Genomic DNA, 24,005 nt, shown 5'->3' with positions numbered 1-24,005 from the left:
CAAGATGGCAGCATTTATTAATGTTAAACAGTAAAGTTATTGCTGATATTGAAGATAAAGCACTTCAGTAACTGACAGTTTACTTACCATGTCTCCCAGTGTGGGAGGCAGATTCTACATTTTCACGATCATTCTGACTTTAGAAATCAACAGAATAACTTCAATTTTGGGTTGTCTGACTGTTCATGTGTCAGAGAGATATATTTGAGGAATCACCATAACACAATGAGGTATAATATTTGTTACAATAAATTGAATTTGTCCTTTCAGAATGTTCTCCCCCTCCGGAGGTGATTCATGCCAGTATTACTGAACGTCTCAACACCTGGACGCCATATACACAGGACACGCCTGTAACCTACAGGTGTGACTCCGGCTACAAACTGTTATCTAGGGGCTCATACGATGACTTTCTCTTCAACTCGTATTCAACACTCCGCTGCTCCGGAGGAAAATGGGTTGGAGACCCACCTGTGTGTCGTAAGTCATTATGCATTTTATTCTACTTGTATTGTTTATCTGCAACGTTTTTATGTCTTCATCCAATACTGTATACTGGGAAATTTTTGCGAAGTCAAATATTTGCCCTTCACAGGTAAAATCTTTATTAGCTCGGTGTTAATTTTGTCCTCCACACGTAATTACTATATATATATGGTATCATTGCGGAAGACGTAAAAAAACACACAAAACAGTGGTGAAAATTTCAAAGTATACAGTATTCTAATTTATATAAGTTCGTTCTTCCCACAGTCCATCAGTATGCCAGACCATCAGTTTGTAATTGTCTTTGGATAGTGTTGTGTTGTATACTGAAATAAGGTCTCTGGGGAACTATGGATTGCTCATTATACTTTGCTTTATTTTCATTGCACATGTATTTCATTTATATACAGCTCAGGTGCTCATTATATATTAAGTGGTAAAAAACAAGTTGGTATTGACAGATAGAAAACTACAAAAGTATATAGTATATCTTTTGACCATTAGAACTACATTGACTGTGACTAGTTTGATTTCATGTGATATAGTTAAGATACCGGGCTGTAACAGACCTCCTGATGTGGCCAATGGGAAGTGGAACATCATACCTGGGATGAATGACCTTGAAATGGGGGAGAACCAAGACACGTATCCTATTGGTACACATATCAAGTATTACTGCATTAACTCCAAAATTAGAGGAGCTGATGAGATCGTGTGTCATACAAATGAACTGTGGTCACAGCTGCCACCAATCTGCATGAACAGTGGAGGTACGTTTCTTACCTTCACCACAATCGACTACTAACAACCTTTGTTCTGCTTCTACGCTGATTCTCCACAGTTGATTTTATTTATTTTTTAAGTTTTATTGTGCATTATTTTGTATATCTGCTGATAGGAAGGTGCTATGGATATTTTTGTGCATGAAAGTGACTGCCAATAACTGAAAACTAAAACATGCAATGGTTAAAAATTCAAAAAATGAACTAGAAAAATCACTATGGGAAATTACAATACAAGGTTCATTGTCAAAGGGAGTGCTAATCGGTTAAATATGAAGACACTGATAATAGTTGAAGGATGAATTTCTCATGTTACTGTAAATGATTGTTTCAGTTCAATCCGATTCCTGCGCCAAGTTTCCGTTGGTGCCCAATGGCCAGTGTATATGTTACTCCCACACCTCTGATCCTGACCAGTGTAGACTGCTCGGCTCTATGCTGGAGTGTTCCTGTATTGACGGATTCCGCCTCGCGGGGGAAGATCAACTTAGCTGTGTTAGAAATAGTCAGGGACAAAATAACTGGAGTGCAAGCATACCAACATGTGTCCCAGTAGGTAAGAATTGTGATGCTTTGTACCAGGGCAAAATACAGGTGAGGCATATATTGCTTTTTGTTTATATAGTATTTTCTTCATTGATAAATGGGTTTAACATATCCCCCTGACACATTTCTACATGAAGTATTATTTACTAGTCATGTTTTCTAGATAATCCTAAAACACTGGTTTGCTGGAATGTACATTACCGGATAGCATTTAGGATTGCTTCGAATTCCCTATCAAGGGTGATTTAAAGTAACACATTCTCAGTTACAATGAACTTCCATTTTGCTGTTGTTTAAACAAAGTATAACTCAGTATTTTGAATATTATTATTTTCAAGGAAAACAAACATGTAATGAGTAAATATGTATACACAACTGAAATTTTGATGTGAGCTTTTTCATGTGATTTTGATACAAAAATATCTATCTAACTTAAGAAGACAAACAACTCTGTCCCCGTAGAACCACCATGCCTCTTGCTATTTTATTGTAAAAACTGTTCTTGCAATCAAAATTACAAGTATGTTAGATAACTGGCATAGTTGTAAATTGGAAATTTCTTCAGCAAGTGCTCACCTCACTACTAACGAAGCTTCTGGATTAAAATGCATATACTGTATGTTAACAGACCAGTCCATTCAGACGACAGACAAAGACACGGATGACGGAAGCGGACACATGAACACCCTGGCCATTGTCATTGCCACAGCATGTAGTGTGTTGGGTGTGTTGTTGTTGGTGATGGTGGTGATGGTGTTTCGACGCAGAAAGCCCCAGGGACGTCTCTATCCACAAGTAGGTGGAACCCCACCCCCGTACTCCCGTGTCTACAACAACACTATAGATGAACACGACAGAGTGGCTTTGATTGGCTACGAGGCAGCAAGACTGCCGTCATACGAGGAGGCCATAAGGACAAGGTCATTAGGACCAGGCAGGTCTGCGAGAGAGATAGCAGAAGATCGCATTTCATCAGCTGCTGATTACAGACCTCTACCAAACATTCCTTCCAGCCTGCGCAACAATAGCCAGGCAGACACAGTGAGTAACAGACATTCCATCAGTACTGTGAGCACAGTGAACAGGGATGGTATATCAGAGGTGTTTGGCTCTATAGACACTGTCAATGTGAGCATCAGTGATGCCTCCACCTCGGTCACTGTGGATACGCTGGACAGTACGGCCTCACGTCCCTCCATTGCCTCGGGCAGAGCTACTGCAGGCAGTTTGGAAACATCCAGGGAGAATCTCTCTACAGAAGGTAGGCAGAACTCAGATAATATACAGTTTTGCTCTTTGAACCCATTCCTAAATCTAACTGACTTACTGATATTCAGACTTGGCTCAATATCTCAGGGATTCATTAACTTGATAATCATTTAACTTTGTACCATGTGCATGCTTCACAACTCTCCACCTCTGTACCAACAGTTACACAAGTCACAGTAATGAATGTGTTTTGCTCTATGTCACATGTGACGAAGATGTTAGAAGCTTTTTCATTGGTCAATGAACTGACCTATACCTGGTTAAAATATAATGTTAACACAAGCTTTGACAGGATATGACATCACACTTAAAACGTACATACTGTATGGTATCATGTGTCATTTGGGGGGTTTTCCTGGTCAAAAAATTAATCTTGCATGCACTGCCTGCCATGTAATATGCAACGTGTTCAAGTAATTTTAATGGAGAATAGTGTTGATCAATGTCTTTCTTATCAGGAGATGTCCAATTTCATGCATAGCAATAACAATAAGAAAGAATGGTTTAGGTCAACCCAATCACCGCATCGTTAGAATGTACAGAGAAAGTAGTTCCATGCATTTGTTAACGATGAGGAGATTGTTCTTACTTTGGCCACTGGATACAAAGCGTGGCAGCCTATAATTAAGTATAATAAACATTATATTTGATTGTTGATTTTATCTTTCAGATGCCCCTCTTCTGGACAACAGAACAGAAGATGAATCTGGCACTGAGGATATTGAAATACAGATAGATGATGAAGATAACAAGGAAATATAACATGTTGATCATGTGGAAATAATAGTAAAAATTCTAGTCATCCTAGGGATGTTTAACTTACAAAATATACTGTGATGTCTTTGTTCTACCTATTTCTGCTTTTCTTATATGCCAGATTTGAATTGTTCCTGGTTTTTATGTAATTTTATACAAATCTGTGAAAATGCATTTTTTTCTTCACTGTACAAAGCCCCGGTCAGTTTCACAGTATTTGCAAATAAAATTTTGGTCTGCAGTTTAATAAATGATATGTGTCAGGATTGAGGACCAGAGCCCTGAGTCTGTCAGATGTAGGTGTGAGAGATACAGAAATTTTACCTTGAACTTTGGTGTCGGAGCCAAGACTTGCCAAGGTTCTGACAGCAAATTCAACATGTAAGGTGAGAATTTCAGTATTTCTGACACAAATTGTAAACTCTTTCTCTCCCCCTATATTGTCTTAAATTGATGTAAACAAAATAGGAAATTTGAAAAATTATATGAAAAATAATGCTTTCTGTGCCTCCTTATAATAACAATGTTTATGAGATTTCTTTTGCTGCTACAAGGTGAGACAACCTCCACATTTATTTGGTGACAGTAGAATGAAATTTAAAGTATCACTTTCTACATGCGGATGACGTCATATCATGCATCTAGTTTGGAGATTGACATGCAAAGTATTATTTTTACCAAAAACGTTTTGTCTTAGGGTGAGAGAAAAACAAGCACTTGTCATATTGGGGCAAGAGAAAAAGAACCATTAGGGATATGTTAGCAAATCTCAACCTTCAGAGTAAGATTCTTTACTTGCCAAACCCAAGGCTATCTCATCAATCAATGAATATATTAATCCTAAACCCTAACATGACTGCTGTTTAACATCATTTTTGTGCTACCTACATATTATTTGGGAGAAACCTACATAATTATTTGGTAGAAACCTACATAATTATTTGGGAGAAACCTACATAATTATTTGGGAGAAACCTACAAACCTACATAATTATTTGGGAGAAACCTACATAATTATTTGGTAGAAAATGTTTTTGTCAGCTTGACTTGCTGCTTTAGAATGCACAAACTTGATCTGTATAACTACAATGTACATCTGACAGCTTAGGGCCAATACAATGTACATCTGACAGCTTAGGGCCAATACAATGTACCTGTCACTTATGAACCAATTAGCTGTTCTTACTCTTTTAACTGTACACATACAGATTGAATGTATTGCCAAAGTTCTTTGCCAAATGTTTTTATAGTCTGTAATGAAATTCTAGAGATTGAGCTTTGTTATCAACTCTATCACTATATTTTGATACCAGCCTAGATAGAAATGAATTTGTAAAATTGGACTAAAATTCATTAGTACCGTAATCAATAACGTTTGGCAATATATAGCCTGACCCCCACCTTAGAAGTTATACTTTATCAAAATAATCATTTAAATAAATAATTTAGTGCATCTATTGCTGTCCCAAAGGTTTTATCCCAGATTTATTAAAATCATGTATGAAAACCTTTGAGCATCTCTGTGATTTACAGTGCTTTCCTTTCCTTTTAAGTCAAAGATGCTCATGCATATACTGTAGATATACCTAGATAATTAGCAGTATTACATATATTTTTAGCACCTTTTGCACTTGAAATAAAATGTGGAAAATGTGGTTTCGCCATTTCATCAATGAGCTGACCTTAAAATTCTATAATGTGCTTAAATTTGAATGCGCTAAAATATGTTTACAGTATATAGAGTAAAGATCAAGTTCAGTGCTATTGATTAATTTCCTAAACAACACAGGAATCATGGTAAGGTGTGTCTGGCGTGTATCAGTGTAGTATACATTACCTGGTAATTAGTGCTATTGAGGGTAGTTTCAAAGTCTCTCACCACTGTGTTATATGTTTGTACATAAGCTTTTAAAGTAGTAAATGTCACATGTTGAAAATCGGGTATACATTTGTCACATGATCGATATTATTTGGTGAAAATCAAAAGATTCACCACACAAGAACTGATAAACATAGAATATTCTTTGACTTGCCCTTGTAAAAGGAATTCATATGTTGATGTGTACGTTATTCGTGAACTGTATGTTGTAATTTTAATTTTATCATATGTTCACCTCACTAGCCCTGAATGGCCCTGTACAGACATTTTAATGCCGATTTAAAGATTATCACCATTCATTCATTAATGTCATGTGTGTGGAAAGTAAGATACTCTATACAGGTACAGTCTGTTCTACTTGATGTAGTTTCTTAGGTACTTAGAAATAGAAGGAATATCTAACAAATTGTTCACAATTTTCATGCGAACTGAATTACCCAGGAAAGTATAAAGAAAAATAGTAATGTCTACATGTAATAATAATACAGTTGGAAAGTGTTGGGAATAGACTATATTTAAGCTACCAGTATATATGTTAGGACTGTAACAGTGTCAGTATTTTGTCAACACATCTGTGATAATGAATGTTCTGACTGCTACCACTTTTTGTGTAGGCTGTATCTTGTGGGCCAAGGTATACGTATAATTATTGTTAAAAAACAATCCACAAGTCTATTGGTTAACCAAATGTTTTATCATCGTCATCAGTAGAAATTGAGCTATCTGTAACTAAGAGTTCACATAATAAGTAAACATTGAGCTTTCTGTAACTAGGGTTCCCATAATAAGTAGGAATTGAGCTCTTAATTAATAAGAGTTCACATAATGGGTAGGAATTGAGCTCTGTAACTAGAGTTCATATAATCAGCAGGAATGAAGCTCTTTGTAACTAGGTTTCACATAATCAGTAGGAAATGAGTATGTAACTAGGGTTTACATAATCAGTAGGAAATGAGTCTGTAACTAGGGTTCACATAATCAGTAGGAAATGAGTCTGTAACTAGGGTTCACATAATCAGTAGGAATTGAGCTCTCTGTAACTAGGGTTCACATCATCAGTAGGAAATGAGCTCTCTGTAACTAGGGTTCACATAATCAGTAGGAATTGAGCTCTCTGTAACTAGGGTTCACATCATCAGTAGGAAATGAGCTCTCTGTAACTAGGGTTCACATAATCAGTAGGAATTGAGCTCTCTGTAACTAGGGTTCACATCATCAGTAGGAAATGAGCTCTCTGTAACTAGGGTTCACATAATCAGTAGGAATTGAGCTCTCTGTAACTAGGGTTCACATCATCAGTAGGAAATGAGCTCTCTGTAACTAGGGTTCACATAATCAGTAGGAATTGAGCTCTCTGTAACTAGGGTTCACATCATCAGTAGGAAATGAGCTCTCTGTAACTAGGGTTCACATAATCAGTAGGAATTGAGCTCTCTGTAACTAGGGTTCACATCATCAGTAGGAAATGAGCTCTCTGTAACTAGGGTTCACATAATCAGTAGGAATTGAGCTCTCTGTAACTAGGGTTCACATCATCAGTAGGAAATGAGCTCTCTGTAACTAGGGTTCACATAATCAGTAGGAATTGAGCTCTCTGTAACTAGGGTTCACATCATCAGTAGGAAATGAGCTCTCTGTAACTAGGGTTCACATAATCAGTAGGAAATGAGCTCTCTGTAACTAGGGTTCACATCATCAGTAGGAATTGAGCTCTCTGTAACTACAGATGATCATGAAAGAATCCTTGAAATAACCCTTTTGCCTTTATTGTTAAACTGTAAGACCAGAAATTGGTTTACTTTGTCTTCAAGCTAAGTCCCTATGTCTACAATAGGTTAGGTAAGTATGCTATGTGTACTGGATATCTCTGTTGAGATACAAGTCACTCTGTTTTAACCTTTACCCCTGCAATATCTTGTACATATATACAGGGATTTGATTATTAGGAAAACCTTAATTGTTTTGAACCATTTGGTCTGTAGATAACAGATTTACATACTGAACACATTGGATTATAAATCAATGTTGGAACTACATTAAAAGTAGGTCAAGTAATTCTTAAGATCTGATACATCAATGCAAACTATTTGCCTTATTTAACCAGATAAACCTAGCAATGATATGAAATATTTTAAAATTCACAAAGAACTTTGCCTGAATATCTGTCTGTGAAGACATATTTGTGTCATTGATTGTAAAATTATACTTCTTTTCTCTACCCTTTCTCATATTTTCAGGGTTAAGGTTTTATTGATCATACTGATCAATACTAGCTATATGGATCAGAGCTTTATGGTCCTGAGAGGAGATAATAAATCTTGTTTTCCAAGTCCATGCCAAATATTGATCGGAACCAATTTTCCAAGTCCATGCCAAATATTGATCGGAACCAAAACTGTTATACAAATGTGCATCTCATCTAATTTTCATGTTCACGCTAACTGTTGATCAAGACCACAAAACTCATTGTTATATCCCATGCAACGAAGTTAGTGGGATACTGGAATCTCCTGGTCATGTCTTGCCATTGACAATATTTGTCTGTACCTCTCCTTCTAAAAATAAAATATATACTGATTTCAACGAAACTTTGTACACTTATCAGTTTGTCATGCCCTTTTTTAAAACGTCCTCATTTTTTTCAAACCATTTTTTAATTGGTCTTTTTTAATACTTCACCATTTTGACTAGTCTAGACAGTTTCTAATGAACTAGTTTCATTGAAATTAAAGATCCAACATCAATTTAGGGAAATTTCCCAGTTACCCTAACTTCTACTGATGTTTGTACATGTACAAATGATAAAATTAACAGCAGTGTTAGAACAGTCTTTTAAGAACAAATTAAGTACTTTTTATCATTGTCAGACATTGGGTCCTGTTCTGGTCATTTAGGTGGATGTTTGGTCCTACATTTTAACGGAAAATGTCATTTTAAGAGTAATATGATCACAGTTTGTAAATGGATTTACTATTTAATATGCTGTAATCAATGTCTTTTTATGTTGAGCTTTACATTTATTGCACTTTGATGAGTGTTTATTACATATATGTTCGACAGCTGAATTGTCACTCATGAACATACACTAAAAACTTCATTGAACATTTATTAGATTGTATAAAGTTTTATAAATGCATATCATCATATTATCGTGTACAATTGTACAATTTTACATCAAAATTTGTGCACTTCATTTAATAATATTTGATAAGAATGTGAGCATGTGAGAATGCGTACCTATATTGTCAGCGACACGAGGTCCTAGATTTCGTTTTTATAATTAATACATTCCACCTCACAAATACACAGCACTACTGTATTTATCTGGCAATAAACCCATGCCTGGTAATAAGCCTACCTACATCAACTGCAGTTCAATAGAAATGCAAACAAAAGCTATATCATTGTTCTGTTGTAAACCATTCCCCTACTGTAAGCGAGATATTATGTGTAGGCCCCCTGGGCTTATTGCAGGATATTTATGCAGTAATGTCATGTGATCATGTCTGTCTTTTCTATCCTTTACATATGAAACTGTATATAGATTAGTGGTATACATCTTAGTGCTGACTGTCAGTGTTACTGTTTAAAGGGAATCAATTTTACCCTAGTTGACATGTATGTAACTGTACTGGATTTTCTGAGAGAAAGATGTATTTGTGGATGGGTACAAAAATGTGATTTCCATTTTTTCATGCTACTATAGTAATTCATGGCACAGAGACTTAATAAATTTACTCACCCTTTTTGAGATAGAGAAACAGAAATATCAACTGCATTTCAAGATTTTAAATCATGTCTCAAATAATTGACAAAATTATTTTGAGCACCATCTTTTGTTGAATTATTGGATGTGATTTGAACCTCAGAATTATGATGGCAAAATAAAATTGACTGAATTTTTCCGGCAAAAAACAATTTAATCTTCTATAAACTTCCAAGGGAAAATTAAGCACTACATGAAAATTAAATTCAAAGTTGTTCAACTGATATGGTGTGCGACAAGCATGGTAATAACACACCCAGAGGGACTGAAAAACTAGTTTGCTTGTTCTAGAATCTGGTGTTCTTGGATATGTCACAATGTAATGTGACTTTGTTATGAAGCGGGGATTTGTAATAATTGTATTGGTAGTAAATATGTTTTACTGTAATGGTAAATATTAGATAAAAATTATCATTTAGATTCCTTCCCACTTAAACTCTCATTTTCATTGCTTTTTGCAGAGAAGGAACTTGTGATAAAACTGGTCTGATTGGGTCTGGGAATTATTGGTTTAAATTTGCTCTCCTTTAATCAGTTAGTCAGTGTATCCATCCTTCCATGCCTCAATTTGTCCAGGGCATATTTTCTATACTCTGTCACTCAAGATATGGCTTTGTGATGCATACTGAAATTGGTTCTGGTGCCCACCCCCCACCCCCAACCCCCCTTTTATATACAGAGTTAGGGGCTTTAATCCATTTACTGTACTAGAGTTGATCTGGATATGGTATGCTCACAATACTTAACCTTGTTTTACAAATTTAAATGTATGTTAATTTTCAAAATCAATTTTGTGTTGGGTTTGTAAACCTGATGCTGTCAAACTTGTTCCTGTGACCACCTTTGTTAGGAGACAACTTTAAATGTTCCCCATAGCAGTCATGTCATCATGAACTGAACTTGTATTAAGAGGTCATTTGTGTAAAGAGACCACATTTTGGACTTCCTGAGGGTGGCCTCTTGTTGAAGACAAGATATTATAATGTGACAAGTTAAAGAATTGAAAACTTGACAAGTCAACATCCTCCAGGAATGAACATATGATATTGTAGCTGATTTTAATGGAATTTCTTTTTCTATACTTGGGCTGTTTATTATTTGACAATCTCATATATCATGTCTGTTAACTGTTTATAAATATGTTTGATCTGTACGGTACATTACCCACCTATATGTTAGTTATGTAGTCCAGCGACTGTCTGTAGGACTAGAAGAGAGAGAGAGAGAAGTGATGTGAGAGAGAGGAGACAAATCCAGGTGTTTTATGAAAAGGCATGCTTGTGTATGGGAGAGAGTGTCACTGTGTGATATAGTTGTATCAGTAAATGAAATTCATTCAATAAAAGTGTAAAACTACATGATGTCATCTAGTTGTATTTTATTTCTGTTTTATAAAGGGTTCATTTTTATTTCAGTATAGGTCTGTTTTAACAGAATTTCACATATATATCTTGATGTTTTACATTTTTGTCATGTCTCCTTCCTGTCGTAGCTCATTCACATAGGTGAGGGTTCTTCGAGGGGCCATGTAGGTGCTCGATGCTGCGTACGGCTCAGCACCCATCATGTGGTTGCTGACCATTCCCTGTTGGTCACTCCCCATCATGTAGTTGCTTGGCATTCCATGTTGAGAACTGCCCATCATGTGGTTGCTGACCATTCCATATTGACCATTTGGGTCATTGCTCATCACATGGTGGCTAGGTATTCCATTCTGACCAGATGGGTATTGGTCAGGGGCTGGAACTTGACCTCCAATACCTGAGAAGGATGTGTATCGTGGCGACTCTGGATAGTTCAGCATCTCTGCAGAGTTAATGGTCGTGTACAGATTTTCTTCTGGTGCAGGAGGAGGGTTTTCCTCGTAAACACCTTCATCTTCAAAGGAAGAATTGAGTGAAATGTTGTCTGTATCAATACTGCTGTTATCATCCTTGTCCTCGAGGAGGGGCTCTGTGGTGGGGTCCCCAGGAATACCATTGGTCGCATTCCTGTCCTTTTTGTGGAACGTTTTCACCTCTGGAGATCAAATAGATTTTTGATTATCTTCAATCTACACCCTGTTTAGTTTCAGGGCATTTGTCCAAAGCTTACTCCAAACGACATTTATATATTGCATAATAAACACAAAAATAGGATTAGTTTCAGATAATGTCTAGCTCAACTAACCAGTTTATATATCTTGACAGCCGATCTGTGGGCCGCCAGACAGAATATTTACATATGGCAGAGATTGCAGCTAGAAAAAAGGGGTGTCCTTCAGAAATAATTGTTGACCAGGTTAAAAGCACAGGCAGGGACCTGAGAATTTGTTACAGCTTGGATATGTGTGTGACCTCAATTCTCAGACGTTTCCTAACCCCAAAATGTGTAATATATCCTGAACTAATCAATTGTGGTCCAAACAAAGCTAAACTTCAACAAATTGTTATGTCCCTGTGGTTATAAAAATAGAAGTTATGGAGAGGTTCTTATCGGATAAAGAAGAAAAAACTTGAGTGGCCTCGACCTTGAAAACAGGCTCCCAAAAGTATATGTGTCTATCTAATCAACAGCATACGAGTACACTTAGTGAAAAGAATCAACTTCGAATGACCTTGACCTTGGATAGATTGGCTCGAAATGAAAATGCGTGTACCTTTGGCCAAGAACTACAACCTTCTGGAGTTTTGCAAAGATGGCATTAAAAACTGAATTCATTGAGCGGTAATCATCAGCCAGTTGACCATTGAATGGTCGTGACCGTTCATAACAACAGCCACCCGAAACAGAATTATCGGCAAACTCTCACCATTGACTTAGTTTTGTGAAGATGGTATAGAAAATAAGGAGCGGAAACCATCAATTTGAATTCATCAACTTGGATTTGAATTATCTTGACATTTGAGGAAATAACATGAAAAGAGAAAGGGTATTTACCTCTTACCATATACAACAATCTCGTGAATTAGCTGGTAGAGATATCAGACACGGTACAATAATAACGGGAGGAAATCAAACAGTCTGTCATGTTGCAGAAAAAAATCCTTCAATGGCCATGGATGGAATGACCCGAAAATGAATACGATACTATATGGTCAAATGTATCGTGTCCAGCTCTACTTCATTGTGTAAAAATAAACTTGGTAAAAATGAGACCCGTAACTCCGGAACCAAAAAACCCACTTTGTCTAGCATTACTAAAATGAAAGCTTTTAGACGACAAGTTTCACCAATCTCATGAAATGGAAAGACATTTACTAATCAAGAACTCTGGTGTGGACTGTTCGTCGTTACAGAAAAGAATCAAATGTGACAAGATTGGCCAGCTGTTGATAAATGTATATAATATTTACCTCTTTGGACAGCTTTAATGGCGACCTTGCCGCTGCATGGGAAGATGTACCCGATTGAGGGATCTTCAGGGTCATCGTTCTCTAGTGATCCGTCCACTGACGTCTGCAGCAGACGCATCACCGCCACTGTTATCATCTGTAACACACAAGGAGAGACGTCCACTAAACAGGCCATTTTATTGTTACATATGTTGAATGTTAACAAAATAAATATTAGCTACGAATTCACAAGTTTTTGCAACATTTTCGAATATAAACCTACACTTTGATTAATTTTTTAACTTGACAATAGCAATTGATATAATAGATTGGTAATATAGCATGTTATCTGTTCATGACAGTATACCACTTGGACCTACGAACAACCGTGGATACATTTATTTCAAAACGATGGTTACCATGCAGCTAGAGACCTTACGCCGAACAAAATCGAACTGTTATGTTTCCACTTTCAGATTTAAAAAAAATACGGAATACGTGCCTGTATGAACGAAATGGACAAAACGAGAGCTCCGACGTCTGTAAGTAGGCGGTTGCCGTATATATCCAACAGCACGTCCTTGCACCCCACGCTGTACAGCGTCACCTTGGCGCGGTAGTCGTAGTTATAATGCATATCGTTGTCGTGCACGTGATGGTGAATGCACGGGCGTAACACGTCAGCAACACAGCAGCTGAATGGCACGTCATCGTTCAGGTAACCGTCTGCAGTGTAACTATAGAAACACAGGGGGAAATTATGAAATCAACGTATGCATTTCAAGAATTCACCTCTGGTATTTGTTGTTAGAGGAAAATAATCATTTAGGATCAAGGTTTAATCTCAACCTTCGGGGAAATATTCTTAAAAGTCATGCCCGGGGCTTTGAAAGATTAATAGAATAGCTCACCCCTTGTGGTTAAGATATGGGAATCTCAACCGGAGGGAAAAGGTTCTAAAGAAGCCAAACAAAGGCTTTGCCGAGTGTTTGACAATTTAAGAATCGTTCCCCGAGGGTTGAGATTCCTAATCTAACCTCAGGGGCCGAATGATTCTTTTTCTCTTACCCTGTTCACTCGTTGTGTATGATACGTCTAACGTTAACATAACATTATGTATATGATAGGGTCAACAGGTTAAGAGAAAAAAGCTCATTGAGCTGAGATTGGGAATCGAAGGAAGCGTCGTTTTTTTCCCCAAAAAAAGAACGCTTTTTCGTCGTGAAATAGCAAATAGGAGAAAACTTCATTTCTAGAATATAACTGCGTTTTTTTGTTACTTTTTTGGCACTAGATACAGCACTTTTATGTTTTGTCATTGTGGAAAAAACGCCATTTCAGGAAAAAAGGCCACCTTTTTTGCTTTATCGTCGCGACGACCAGGCAAAGAAAATCCTCAGTCAAGCAAACAAAAACAACACAAAAGTGGCCCTAATACTCCACCATATCTATGCCTAGATCTACTTAGTTTAAATTTAATAAGTTACTCTGCGTTCTTCAAATAAAGTGAAAATGAGACGGTTCCATGCTATGATATGTCAAGATACTACCTTTAATGAGTTGCAAATGGGAGTTTAAAAAATATAGATATAATGTAGATTTAATTAGAACATTGGCATAGAAATTGTTTGCGATATAAGCGGAGCACGAACGAATGTTACCTTGCCAACAACTTTTTCTTTTCTTCTGATATGTACTCCTCGTGGATCCAACTGACATGGAACCAGTCAGTATATGACCTGACTCCACAACATTTATAACTGATTTGAAGATTGTCTAGCTCAATTTTCTTCACCCTGTCATTCTTATAGCTACGCATCGCAGATGAAAGACCCTTTTCGAAAGATGAATCCAACATTGAAATCTGAATAAAGCACATAATAGCCGACACGAAAAAGAAAATGGCTAAAATGAGTTCGACAATGACAAGTGGAAACAAATATTTGCTCCAATCCATTCTTTTCGAACATTGCTGGTTTGTCCAGCATACTTTACCACCAAATAAACAGATAACTGCACCAAAAAATCCAAAAATAATCATGAAGGCAGGTAAAACGTCACCATTGAAACCTTCAATCATACTTATTTGCTCCTGGATGGCCACTTGTATATATGCGCCCACAGAAAGAACTATCAGTGACGGCAAAACACAAAACGTATTCAACACTCCGGACAGTTTCGCGGTCATCTGCCTTGACCCTTCGTTCATTTCTATCTCCGGACAACCCATATTTGGAAAGCTGAATGTTAGTGAATGAAAATCCGATAATCAGGAAGTGAAGTCCGCCATTTTGGAAAGTCAACGTCATATTGGCGTAAATGACGTCATGGTTTTATGACGTCCGGGATCCTCAGAATGTGATGACGTGCATAACCAAAACTATAATATTGGTACTGAGCACTCATGTCGCATTGTGTAGCAGAAAGGGCGTCTTTCCTTTAGCCTACCCATATGGCTTTAATAACATTGTTTATCGCAAACATCAGAACGGATAAATATATACCAGTTAATATTTTGTCAATATATTTCAATATCAGTAGTTTTTTTCCAGTCCCATACAGTTAATAGTAGTTAATACGAGTGGGGTGGGTTATTTACGGTGCCGTTGTATACATTTCCTGTGAATACTGTGGAACCTTATTCTGAAACCTAATCAAAACATCCGGACTTCTAATTACTTGACTCCGTGAACATCAAGGAGGCTGCTTCTGAAAATCCAGAAGCTAGGAAACAGAAAGACGGTTCATTCATGGAACGTCGAATAAGAACATGATATAGCAAAGGGTATGAAACTAGATAGTACCAAAGTACGGTCAGTCAAGTCAACAAGTCAAAACTATGTAAATGAGCATTTTGAAAAACCTCGCCGACGAAACAGAAGACACAATTAAAAGAGTAAGTGTCCCTAATGATATGACCCATACAGGAGGAGAGAAAGTCAACTAAATAAAAATGAATAAGGCTAAAAAAATCGGGGGCACGAAAATACGTTGCCCGAAGTCGTCGGACTTAAGCACAATAAAGGTGAAGAAAGAGCAAACTCATTAAAATATTCCGACAAAAGATTATGCGCATTAAGGTGGCTCCACACTTTCGCAATTAACCAGCAAAATTCGTTGAAACTTTCATATAATGGTTATGCAACTATGTAGAGTTGATTTTATGAAAATCTAAACACTCCGATGGTTTGGGGACTTTTTTGGAAAAAATACTAAAAAATTGAATTTTCGTCAATTTTAATATTTTCCGGTTTTTTCTGTGTGTGACATTGTTCGGAACAATAACAACAATAATAGAATGAAAAGAAGCATTTCTAATTAACCCTACAAATACTTTATTTATCGCAAAATATGTAACACATGTTACACAAAGTGTTTTTTATTGAATTTGTACGGATAAAAGTGATTATCTACAAGCTAAAAGCACCCAGGACACAAAGTTCTATACATATAGAGTGGGAAATTGAACAAAATATACACAATGGCTTTATAATTAATTTATTTTACATTTTACAATCACTTTGATCCGGGTGAGAGTTATCTTCCTTGAAAAAAATCGGAACTTTTTGCAGAGGGGTGACATTTACACAATGACAGTTGTCTCTGTTTACATATAACAAAAATGATGGAAATAAATCAAAAATATGATATCAAAATTATCAATTTATTGTTCTTTAATGGAACCAAATTACCCTCAGTCATGTACACTTTGGACATCATTCCACAGTCCGCTAACTCACGGTATATTTATAATTACATGTCAGGTACATATGTGACCAGAGGCTATCGCATGGTATGCCGTTCTCACGTGCCCTCACACATGCATTTCATAGGTATCTTGATATTTTACAAAACATTATTTTCACAGAGTAAGTAGACTACATTTGTAAACACGATTTAATCGACAGAGCGAAACTCCCTCAGCTTATGAACTCGTGTAAGCACGTGATATGCACATATGAGGTTGGTACGTCCGCATTCCATGTGTTTCCTATATGACCTTCTTGAGGTCGTCTGGTCTCATGTCACTGTCTTCCCGTGAGTCTGTTTATGTCTATGAATTGGAAAGCTTTATTCCTGAAGTACGTGTGATTATACATTTCCCGGTAAAATCTCGATATCGGGTGTTGACATATCATCGGCACGCACGTGTACTATTGTTTACCAGGGGCCTGTTCGTTTATGCGGAGCAGCCGGTTTGACCGTTTATAAATGTAACGATTTCGGGTATAAATCCTGGCGGACCTGCAAATGTGTATACAGGCCTTGCAAGCTCGCCTGAAAGCAGCATCAGATTACTAGGTCCGACCTTATTTAATAAACGAACAACAGTGGTCCGATCGGTTTGACCGTTTAAACGAAAACGGCCCAGGTGTTACTATAATTTGCACTACGATATTGAATGCCCGATACGCAATACGGAAATGACGACACGGTGTACATGCACATTTCGATCAAGATAATTGAGTCCGAGTACTTTTTCCGGAAGTACGTCACGAAAATGAACGCTGATGACGATGTGTGGAGCCACCTTAAGTATCATATTCACAAATGCAGATTCTCTCACCCAACATAAGATGCATTAATAAAAAAAGTATATTACAGGATAATCCAGTCGTCATCGCCATTTCGAAAGTCGAACCAAAAACAAATAAGATAAAATGTTCCTGTCCGAATATATATGATACCCCTTATTAACTCGAAAGAATCGCCAAACTTTCCCACGCATCGATGTCTACATACAGAACAAAATCAAGTGAAATCCGAAAAGAGGGAGGGTCGCGGATAATCCCGGTGTCGATGATATAACCGATAAAGACGATTGTATTGAAACTGTACAAACGAACCCTCCTTTGGAGTGACCATTCAGTAGTTGATTCACGCTGTGAATTGAGCATTGAATTTGAAAAAAAAATCGGTATTTGTACGAGAAAGATAATTTTCAGGAACTTTCTTGGAAAATTGATATAAACTGGCAAAATGGTTTCTTGGAATGCAAGAAAGATGTTGAGCAATTTTTAAAGTATTATTGGAATATCAAAGAAAGAAACAATTCTGACAGAGCAAATGAAGTCCCCGCGAAAACCAAATGATAGTGAAAACAAAACGCGTCTCGATAAAATGACGAAATCAAAAGAAAGCCTATAGGTAATGGAACTGGTTTCTAATTATAAAGTTCACGGGGTTATAAAGTTTATGCTGAATATTGCCAGGTAAGAAATCAAGTAAGGACACTTCACAGAAAGGCAGTAAAACTACATGAGATGAAAATAGCACAAGTAAAGGAAAATCCAAAAGAGTTCTGAAAATACGCAAATTCAAAAACAACCAAAACAGACAATATTTTTAATTTGTTTGTTAACTCAAAAAAGAGGATATCACTCAAACGGACCATGGACAGATTCTTCCATTCCGTTTTCACACAATATCATAATCAAACACGTTCACATAAAAGTTTTCTTGCTTGGAAGGAAACAAAGTGTCGTTGTGAACGGAGAAACGTCTCAATGGAATCCAGTATTAAGTGGTATTCCACAGGGATTAGTGCTGATACCACTTCTGTTTTTATTATACATAAATCATATGCCTCCGGACAAATGTAAAATGATGCATGTGTGAAACACAGACGTTGTCGGATAGAGTAACCATTACAATTCGTGGAGTCGGAAAAAGTTATCGGAGTCCCCATAGATGTTGATCTAACATTTGATAAGCTTACACATATGCAAATATATTAATAAAGCAAATTAAATTATGGTCATATATAGCTAGAGTTTGCAAATCACGTTTGGTGTCCCAATTTAGAAAAGCATGCAGCAATAGAAAATGTTCAAGGTCGAGCAACGAAACAAGTACCATGGCTTTCAAATTTATCATACACGGAAAATATCTAATAATGGAAGTCACAGACATACTTGTAAAAAAAATAAAGAAGGTTCAAACACACGAGTCCATAACTGGAAAATATATGAAGGGTATTCGCGGTTTAATCTAAGAAATTGTTTATTCATGCACAACATCCCACCACGCAATTAGATTAGCTCAGTTGGATGATCGGATGTCGCAGTGGATATAGCGCGCTTATTGTCTCTCACCAAGGCGGCCGCGGGGTTCGATTCGCCGATCGGACGTGAAATGTTATGGGGGCACCTGCCCGACCACGTGGGTTTTCTCCGGGTTCCCGACAGTTTCCTCCAACATTAAGACTTCCTGGGCGCTAACAGCCGGGCCAACAAGAATGATTAATCCTAATTGTTGTACAATAAACAAAGTCTATGAAGTTCCGTGCTTCTACCGAATGTAGTGAACGCAATGACAGATACACTATCTGAGCATGAAATAGATGAACACTGGAGAAATCAACCGAAAAATATCGCGTTTAGAAAAAATAGAGCTATGAAATACAAAATTGGAATATAATTATGTATATATTATGGGCAGACTAGGCCTATCAAATGTTTGTTAGAATAAAAATGTGAATATATGTCTTGCTTTATCCATACTAGACTGAATTACTGTCGGTAGCCAGAGACGTGAAATACAGAAATACAGTGGCGGATCCAGAGACCTATTTGGGGGGGGNAAAATTGAGGAAAATGGTGAAAACACATAATTTTTGAAGAAAATTCTCAGGATGTTTGCTTGTTCGTAGCAAAATGACGTTAAGCCTATCACCAGCCCGGTCCATTATCTCGAACCTATAGCTACTGTGGCTATCAAAGTCCGTGCTAAAGTTCAGAAGCTGGGCATGGCTGAGAGCTCTTCAGCATACGGAGGTAGGATTAGTTGATGACATGGCGGTCCAACTACTTCTGTTTGTGTTTGCATGCATCGTTTTAAGTAACCATGCAGAGCAATCTTGTGGAATTGCAAACGTTCAAGTGGAGAACGAAGATGGGACTACTCAGGTGTTTGAAGTGAAGGGACTCGAGCCAGTAAAAGGAGAATCATGCAGTATTTGTGCGCTGAAACCCGTCAACTTCGTACCACAGTTGACAGCACTTCAGTCCAATGTTTTCCTGGCTGTGGGAGAAGTCGCCTCTCAGTGTGGTAAACAAACATTTACACTCACACATATTTAACGAGCGTCAACTGCAACAACTGTTGGTTGATTGTTTTTTTTCAATTTCGCCTTTTTTTATGATTTCCAACATGTGAAATCACGAAATTTACATTGAACAGTTGAAATGGATTTATAACACTAACAGTAAATGTTGAAATGGAGTTATAACAGTAAATGATTAATAGACATTACTGAGTCTTAGCTTTATCTAATCCTGATTGGATCAGTCATTGATGAAAAGATAACTGGACGTTTTCCCTTTGGTATAATTATTTATTTCTGAATATAGTAAAAAGGAAAGATTTTGTCTAAAGTGTGTGCTTCAATGTTTCAATACATGATGAAGTTGTAAAACTAAAATTTCATTAACAGTTTTAACCTGGAATATATTACTGAGGAATTTGAATATTGCATTTCATTATCAGCCACTTTCAATAGCTTTAGCATTTGCCAGTTTATGATGCAATTGTCCCCAAAGACTAAATAATATGAGTTTTAACTTTAGGAAAAAATGATCATCTCGATCAGCCATTGAATAACAACCAATAGGTGCCATCTGCATCATTATAATCTAATGTTTATTGCATGTTTTTAAAACTTCCCTACAAGAATTCTATTAGTTTCAACTAGTTTCAAACAACCAATAGGTGCCATATCATCAGCATCATTATATGATCTAATGATTATTGCATGTCTTTCAACTTCCCTACAAACATTCTACTAGTTTCAACTAGTTTCAAACAACCAATTTGTCCCAATCTCTTTTAATCATAGGCAGGCACTTTGTAATTTCCCGTTATAGAACAATCATGCATCTGCCTCTGCTGTAATATTAATCAGTTATTTGGTAATGATGTTCATGTTTATATAACATAGCATAAGTACCTGGTCTGTATAAACAAGAAGCAAATTGTAGATAACAATCTAATTCGTTAGGTTTACTTGATGGTATATAAGAATATGTGAATGTCATTTTGAATAATGCCACCCGTCTCTCAAATATATAGCACTTTTCACTAGTTTTATTCTTATTAAAATAGCTGAATTTTGAAGCACATCGGCGGAATTTATAAGAACAGGGGAATTTTCTTCTATAGGGGACTACCCCTTAACGATAGTGAATTAAGTCTATATTGATCCCAGGATTGTACACAATATTTATGTTGACTTCTGTGGTGAATGTTGATAATAAAAACCCAAATATAGGCAATGTCAAATTCCATTGCTACCACTTCAAATCTTCCTATCTAAAACATGCTAGATTAAAAGGGATAGGTAATGTAGTGATGTAATGCATAATGTATGTAATCATTTGAATGATAATTCTGATATTAAAATTGTTTTTTTTAATGACAGATGACACCAATGCTGATCTACCTGAAGGACTTTGTTCATCCTTCAAGGACACGGGCGATTGCTCCAAAGATTCTGTATGCAACCATGACCCGGAGGTAAACAATAATTCTTTTAACATATACTTGGTACTTGAAATTATAACCTGTCGTTATATATTTAAAACTAAATTAAGACTTAAGGATGTATGCTACCTAAATGCATAAAAGATGTCACATTATCATGTTTATCTAACATTACAAAGTAATAATTGTCTCATGATACTTGAATTGAGCTCAATTGTTAACATGAAAATGAATATTCAAGGTCACAGAGGTCAAATGTGTTAAAAAACTAAGTAAATAAATAAAATTTCTTGTTACTTTTAAATAACTGGTGAGCTCGAGTGATAAGTTCACACAGACACCAATACCTTTATTATATTCATATCTTTATAAATTGATCAAATATATTTTGAGTATGTTGTGATGTTTATAAAAGGATATTTACTTTTTCTATTACCGTCGGGTAAATGACATTCTAAATTTTACGTGTATTAAAACACTTAATTTAGGTTAGTCCCTGCAGTGATTTATCAATTGTATTGAAAAACTTACCAGTATATATAATTCAGGGTTATTACTACAGTCATTTGTTGGTACAGCCATTTATCATCTTGGTATTAAAGCTTAGGCTCCGTATCAGTCTGATGGCCGTAACTACTTGGTCAGCGACCTGTATCACTTTAGACATGACCCTATTATGCACTTATACTTGATTAATGGTGCTTAAATTGTCCTGGTCATATTGGAACCTAGGACAGATATAGACAAACCCTTAAGCTAATATCAACAAAATGACTTAGTAACAGGTACATATGATGACCTTCACAAGTACTTAGATCTTGACATCGTAATGAAATAATGACCACTTGAGGAATCAACACCCTACATCATGTATGATAGTTTTGTTATAGAAGTGTAAAGGGAAGCAAACTCTATATATGATAAAGAGGATGCAGCTAAAATTACCTTCACGACAGTGTTCTAAACTTAACTTACAGGTTGGCAATACAAAGCTGCCAACTTTGTTAACCTCTATTGTCTGTCAGCATTTCAACTGTTTTTTTCTCCAAATTAGTCATAAATATTCATAACATATTTAGGTACCAGAAATTTGCTCCAAGGCAGAACTTCCAGTATCTGCTAATGCTATATATAGATATTTTGATGAAGGATTCTTAAAACATTTTCTTCATATAAATATGTTCAAAGAATATATCATTGTCTTTGCTAAGTACTGATTGTAGACTTACACAAGTTCAAAGCACAAAAAGTAATTCACTTTTTTCCTTAAGTTTCATTTCTTCTAATTTGTCTATTTTAAGTTTCACATGTATGTAACATTATTTTTCATAACTTGATGACTCAACATAATTTGTTTTACATTATTCATTGTCTTCCTAATAAGTCCAGCTTATACATTTATATTATCAAGTTATTACAAACATTATTATACATTTTATTTTGAAGTATCTGGCCAGTTTTGATATTTCAATTTGTGGCTACCAAAAAAGACGTTTGTATTCCACTAAAGCCATTTGAAAAAGAAACAGCTGTTGATATTTCTGGTATATGGATAAAAAATTTCTTTCAATCAGTGAATTGTTTTGAAGTATATGTAAATGGTGAGCGCTAATATTAAAATGAGAAGTTATATGACGGGTATCAAATTTGTTTGTTTTAATAAATTAATGCATGTACATAACCAAAATTTCAAGAATGAATGTTTTATTTGTGCTTGAAATGCAAATTGTTTTTATTAACATTTCCCTGTTTTTTAAAGGATCTTGCTGATGTAATAATGAAGAAGGGCTATGTGCCGATGGCAACTGGAGAAGCGGAAACTGATAAGAAACTGGGTATGATGTCAAGTAACTGGTCTGTTTTATTGACGATAACTATGACCAACAACAGTTATATCTAGCTAAAATGAGTTGCTAGATAATGAATATTGTCTGTCACATGTTACCCACATACACTTTGCCTCTCCTTTACAAAGGTCTGGCTATATATATACAAGTACTCAGGATTGATGGTCAGAGTACCTCATAAGTATGCAATACCCATGTATACATATATACACATTACAAACTTTATAATGCAGCCTGTTTTAATAGCTTATACATTATGCATCTTGTTCTTTGTACAAAATTGTTCAAACAAATATACGATGCAATTTTCTAAAATACCAGGGCTTAGTATCTGTAATTTCAAAAGACCTCCATCAATTTCAACAATTTAATACACATATATCAGTACCGTACCCATATATCCCATTGAACTTAATAATTATACTTAAAAGTAAGAAAGGAGCTAAAGACATGTACAATATACTTTGTAAAAACAATGTTATACCAACTGGCAAACAAAAGTGGGAAAATTATACTATCAGTGAGGAGTCATGGAAACAGATCTATAAACTTCCTTTCCGAATCACTAAAAACTCTAAACTATAATGGTTTCAGTACAGGATCAATCATCACATTCTAACTACTAACTCTCTTGTATTTAAAATGGGATTAGTTGAAAATTCATTTTGCTCTTTCTGTAAAACACATCGGGAAACTATTGAACACATTCTATGGGACTGCCAAGAAGTTAAAAGATTGCTTCATAATTTTGAGAGGTTAACCCAAATTTTTCATATCAACTACTCATTGAATAAAAAACAATTTATTTTTGGTATAATTTGTGCAGACGAACCAGATGCGGAAGTTGACAATTTAATAAACTTGGTAATTAAATATTAT

The 24,005-nt window shown here is 36.0% G+C and overlaps 2 protein-coding genes across 2 annotated transcripts in view; one reads left to right on the top strand and one right to left on the bottom strand.

The window, feature by feature from the left end:
• Positions 1-24,005, top strand: part of LOC110466067 — a 40,784-nt gene that overhangs the window by 7,134 nt on the left and 9,645 nt on the right. The window contains exons 5-12 of the mRNA XM_021522343.1: positions 271-480; positions 1,032-1,256; positions 1,603-1,824; positions 2,443-3,075; positions 3,754-3,842; positions 19,503-19,848; positions 21,218-21,312; positions 23,039-23,114. Coding sequence (XP_021378018.1) covers positions 271-480; positions 1,032-1,256; positions 1,603-1,824; positions 2,443-3,075; positions 3,754-3,842; positions 19,503-19,848; positions 21,218-21,312; positions 23,039-23,114 — 1,896 coding nt within the window. The remainder of the gene's footprint in view (positions 1-270; positions 481-1,031; positions 1,257-1,602; positions 1,825-2,442; positions 3,076-3,753; positions 3,843-19,502; positions 19,849-21,217; positions 21,313-23,038; positions 23,115-24,005) is intronic.
• On the bottom strand, positions 10,910-15,185 carry LOC110466083 (peripherin-2-like). Its single transcript, XM_021522378.1, has 4 exons — positions 14,460-15,185; positions 13,301-13,535; positions 12,820-12,955; positions 10,910-11,503 (listed from the first exon to the last, which is right to left on the bottom strand). Exons 1-4 carry the CDS (start codon positions 15,026-15,028, stop codon positions 10,944-10,946), a joined length of 1,500 nt encoding a protein of 499 aa, XP_021378053.1. The 5' UTR covers positions 15,029-15,185; the 3' UTR covers positions 10,910-10,943.

The sequence above is a fragment of the Mizuhopecten yessoensis genome, unplaced genomic scaffold, assembly GCF_002113885.1.
Source record: "Mizuhopecten yessoensis strain PY_sf001 unplaced genomic scaffold, ASM211388v2 scaffold11115, whole genome shotgun sequence".
Lineage (NCBI taxonomy): Eukaryota > Metazoa > Mollusca > Bivalvia > Pectinida > Pectinidae > Mizuhopecten > Mizuhopecten yessoensis.
The sequence above is the reverse complement of the archived record's forward strand: the minus strand, read 5'-3'. Positions and strand labels throughout refer to the sequence as shown.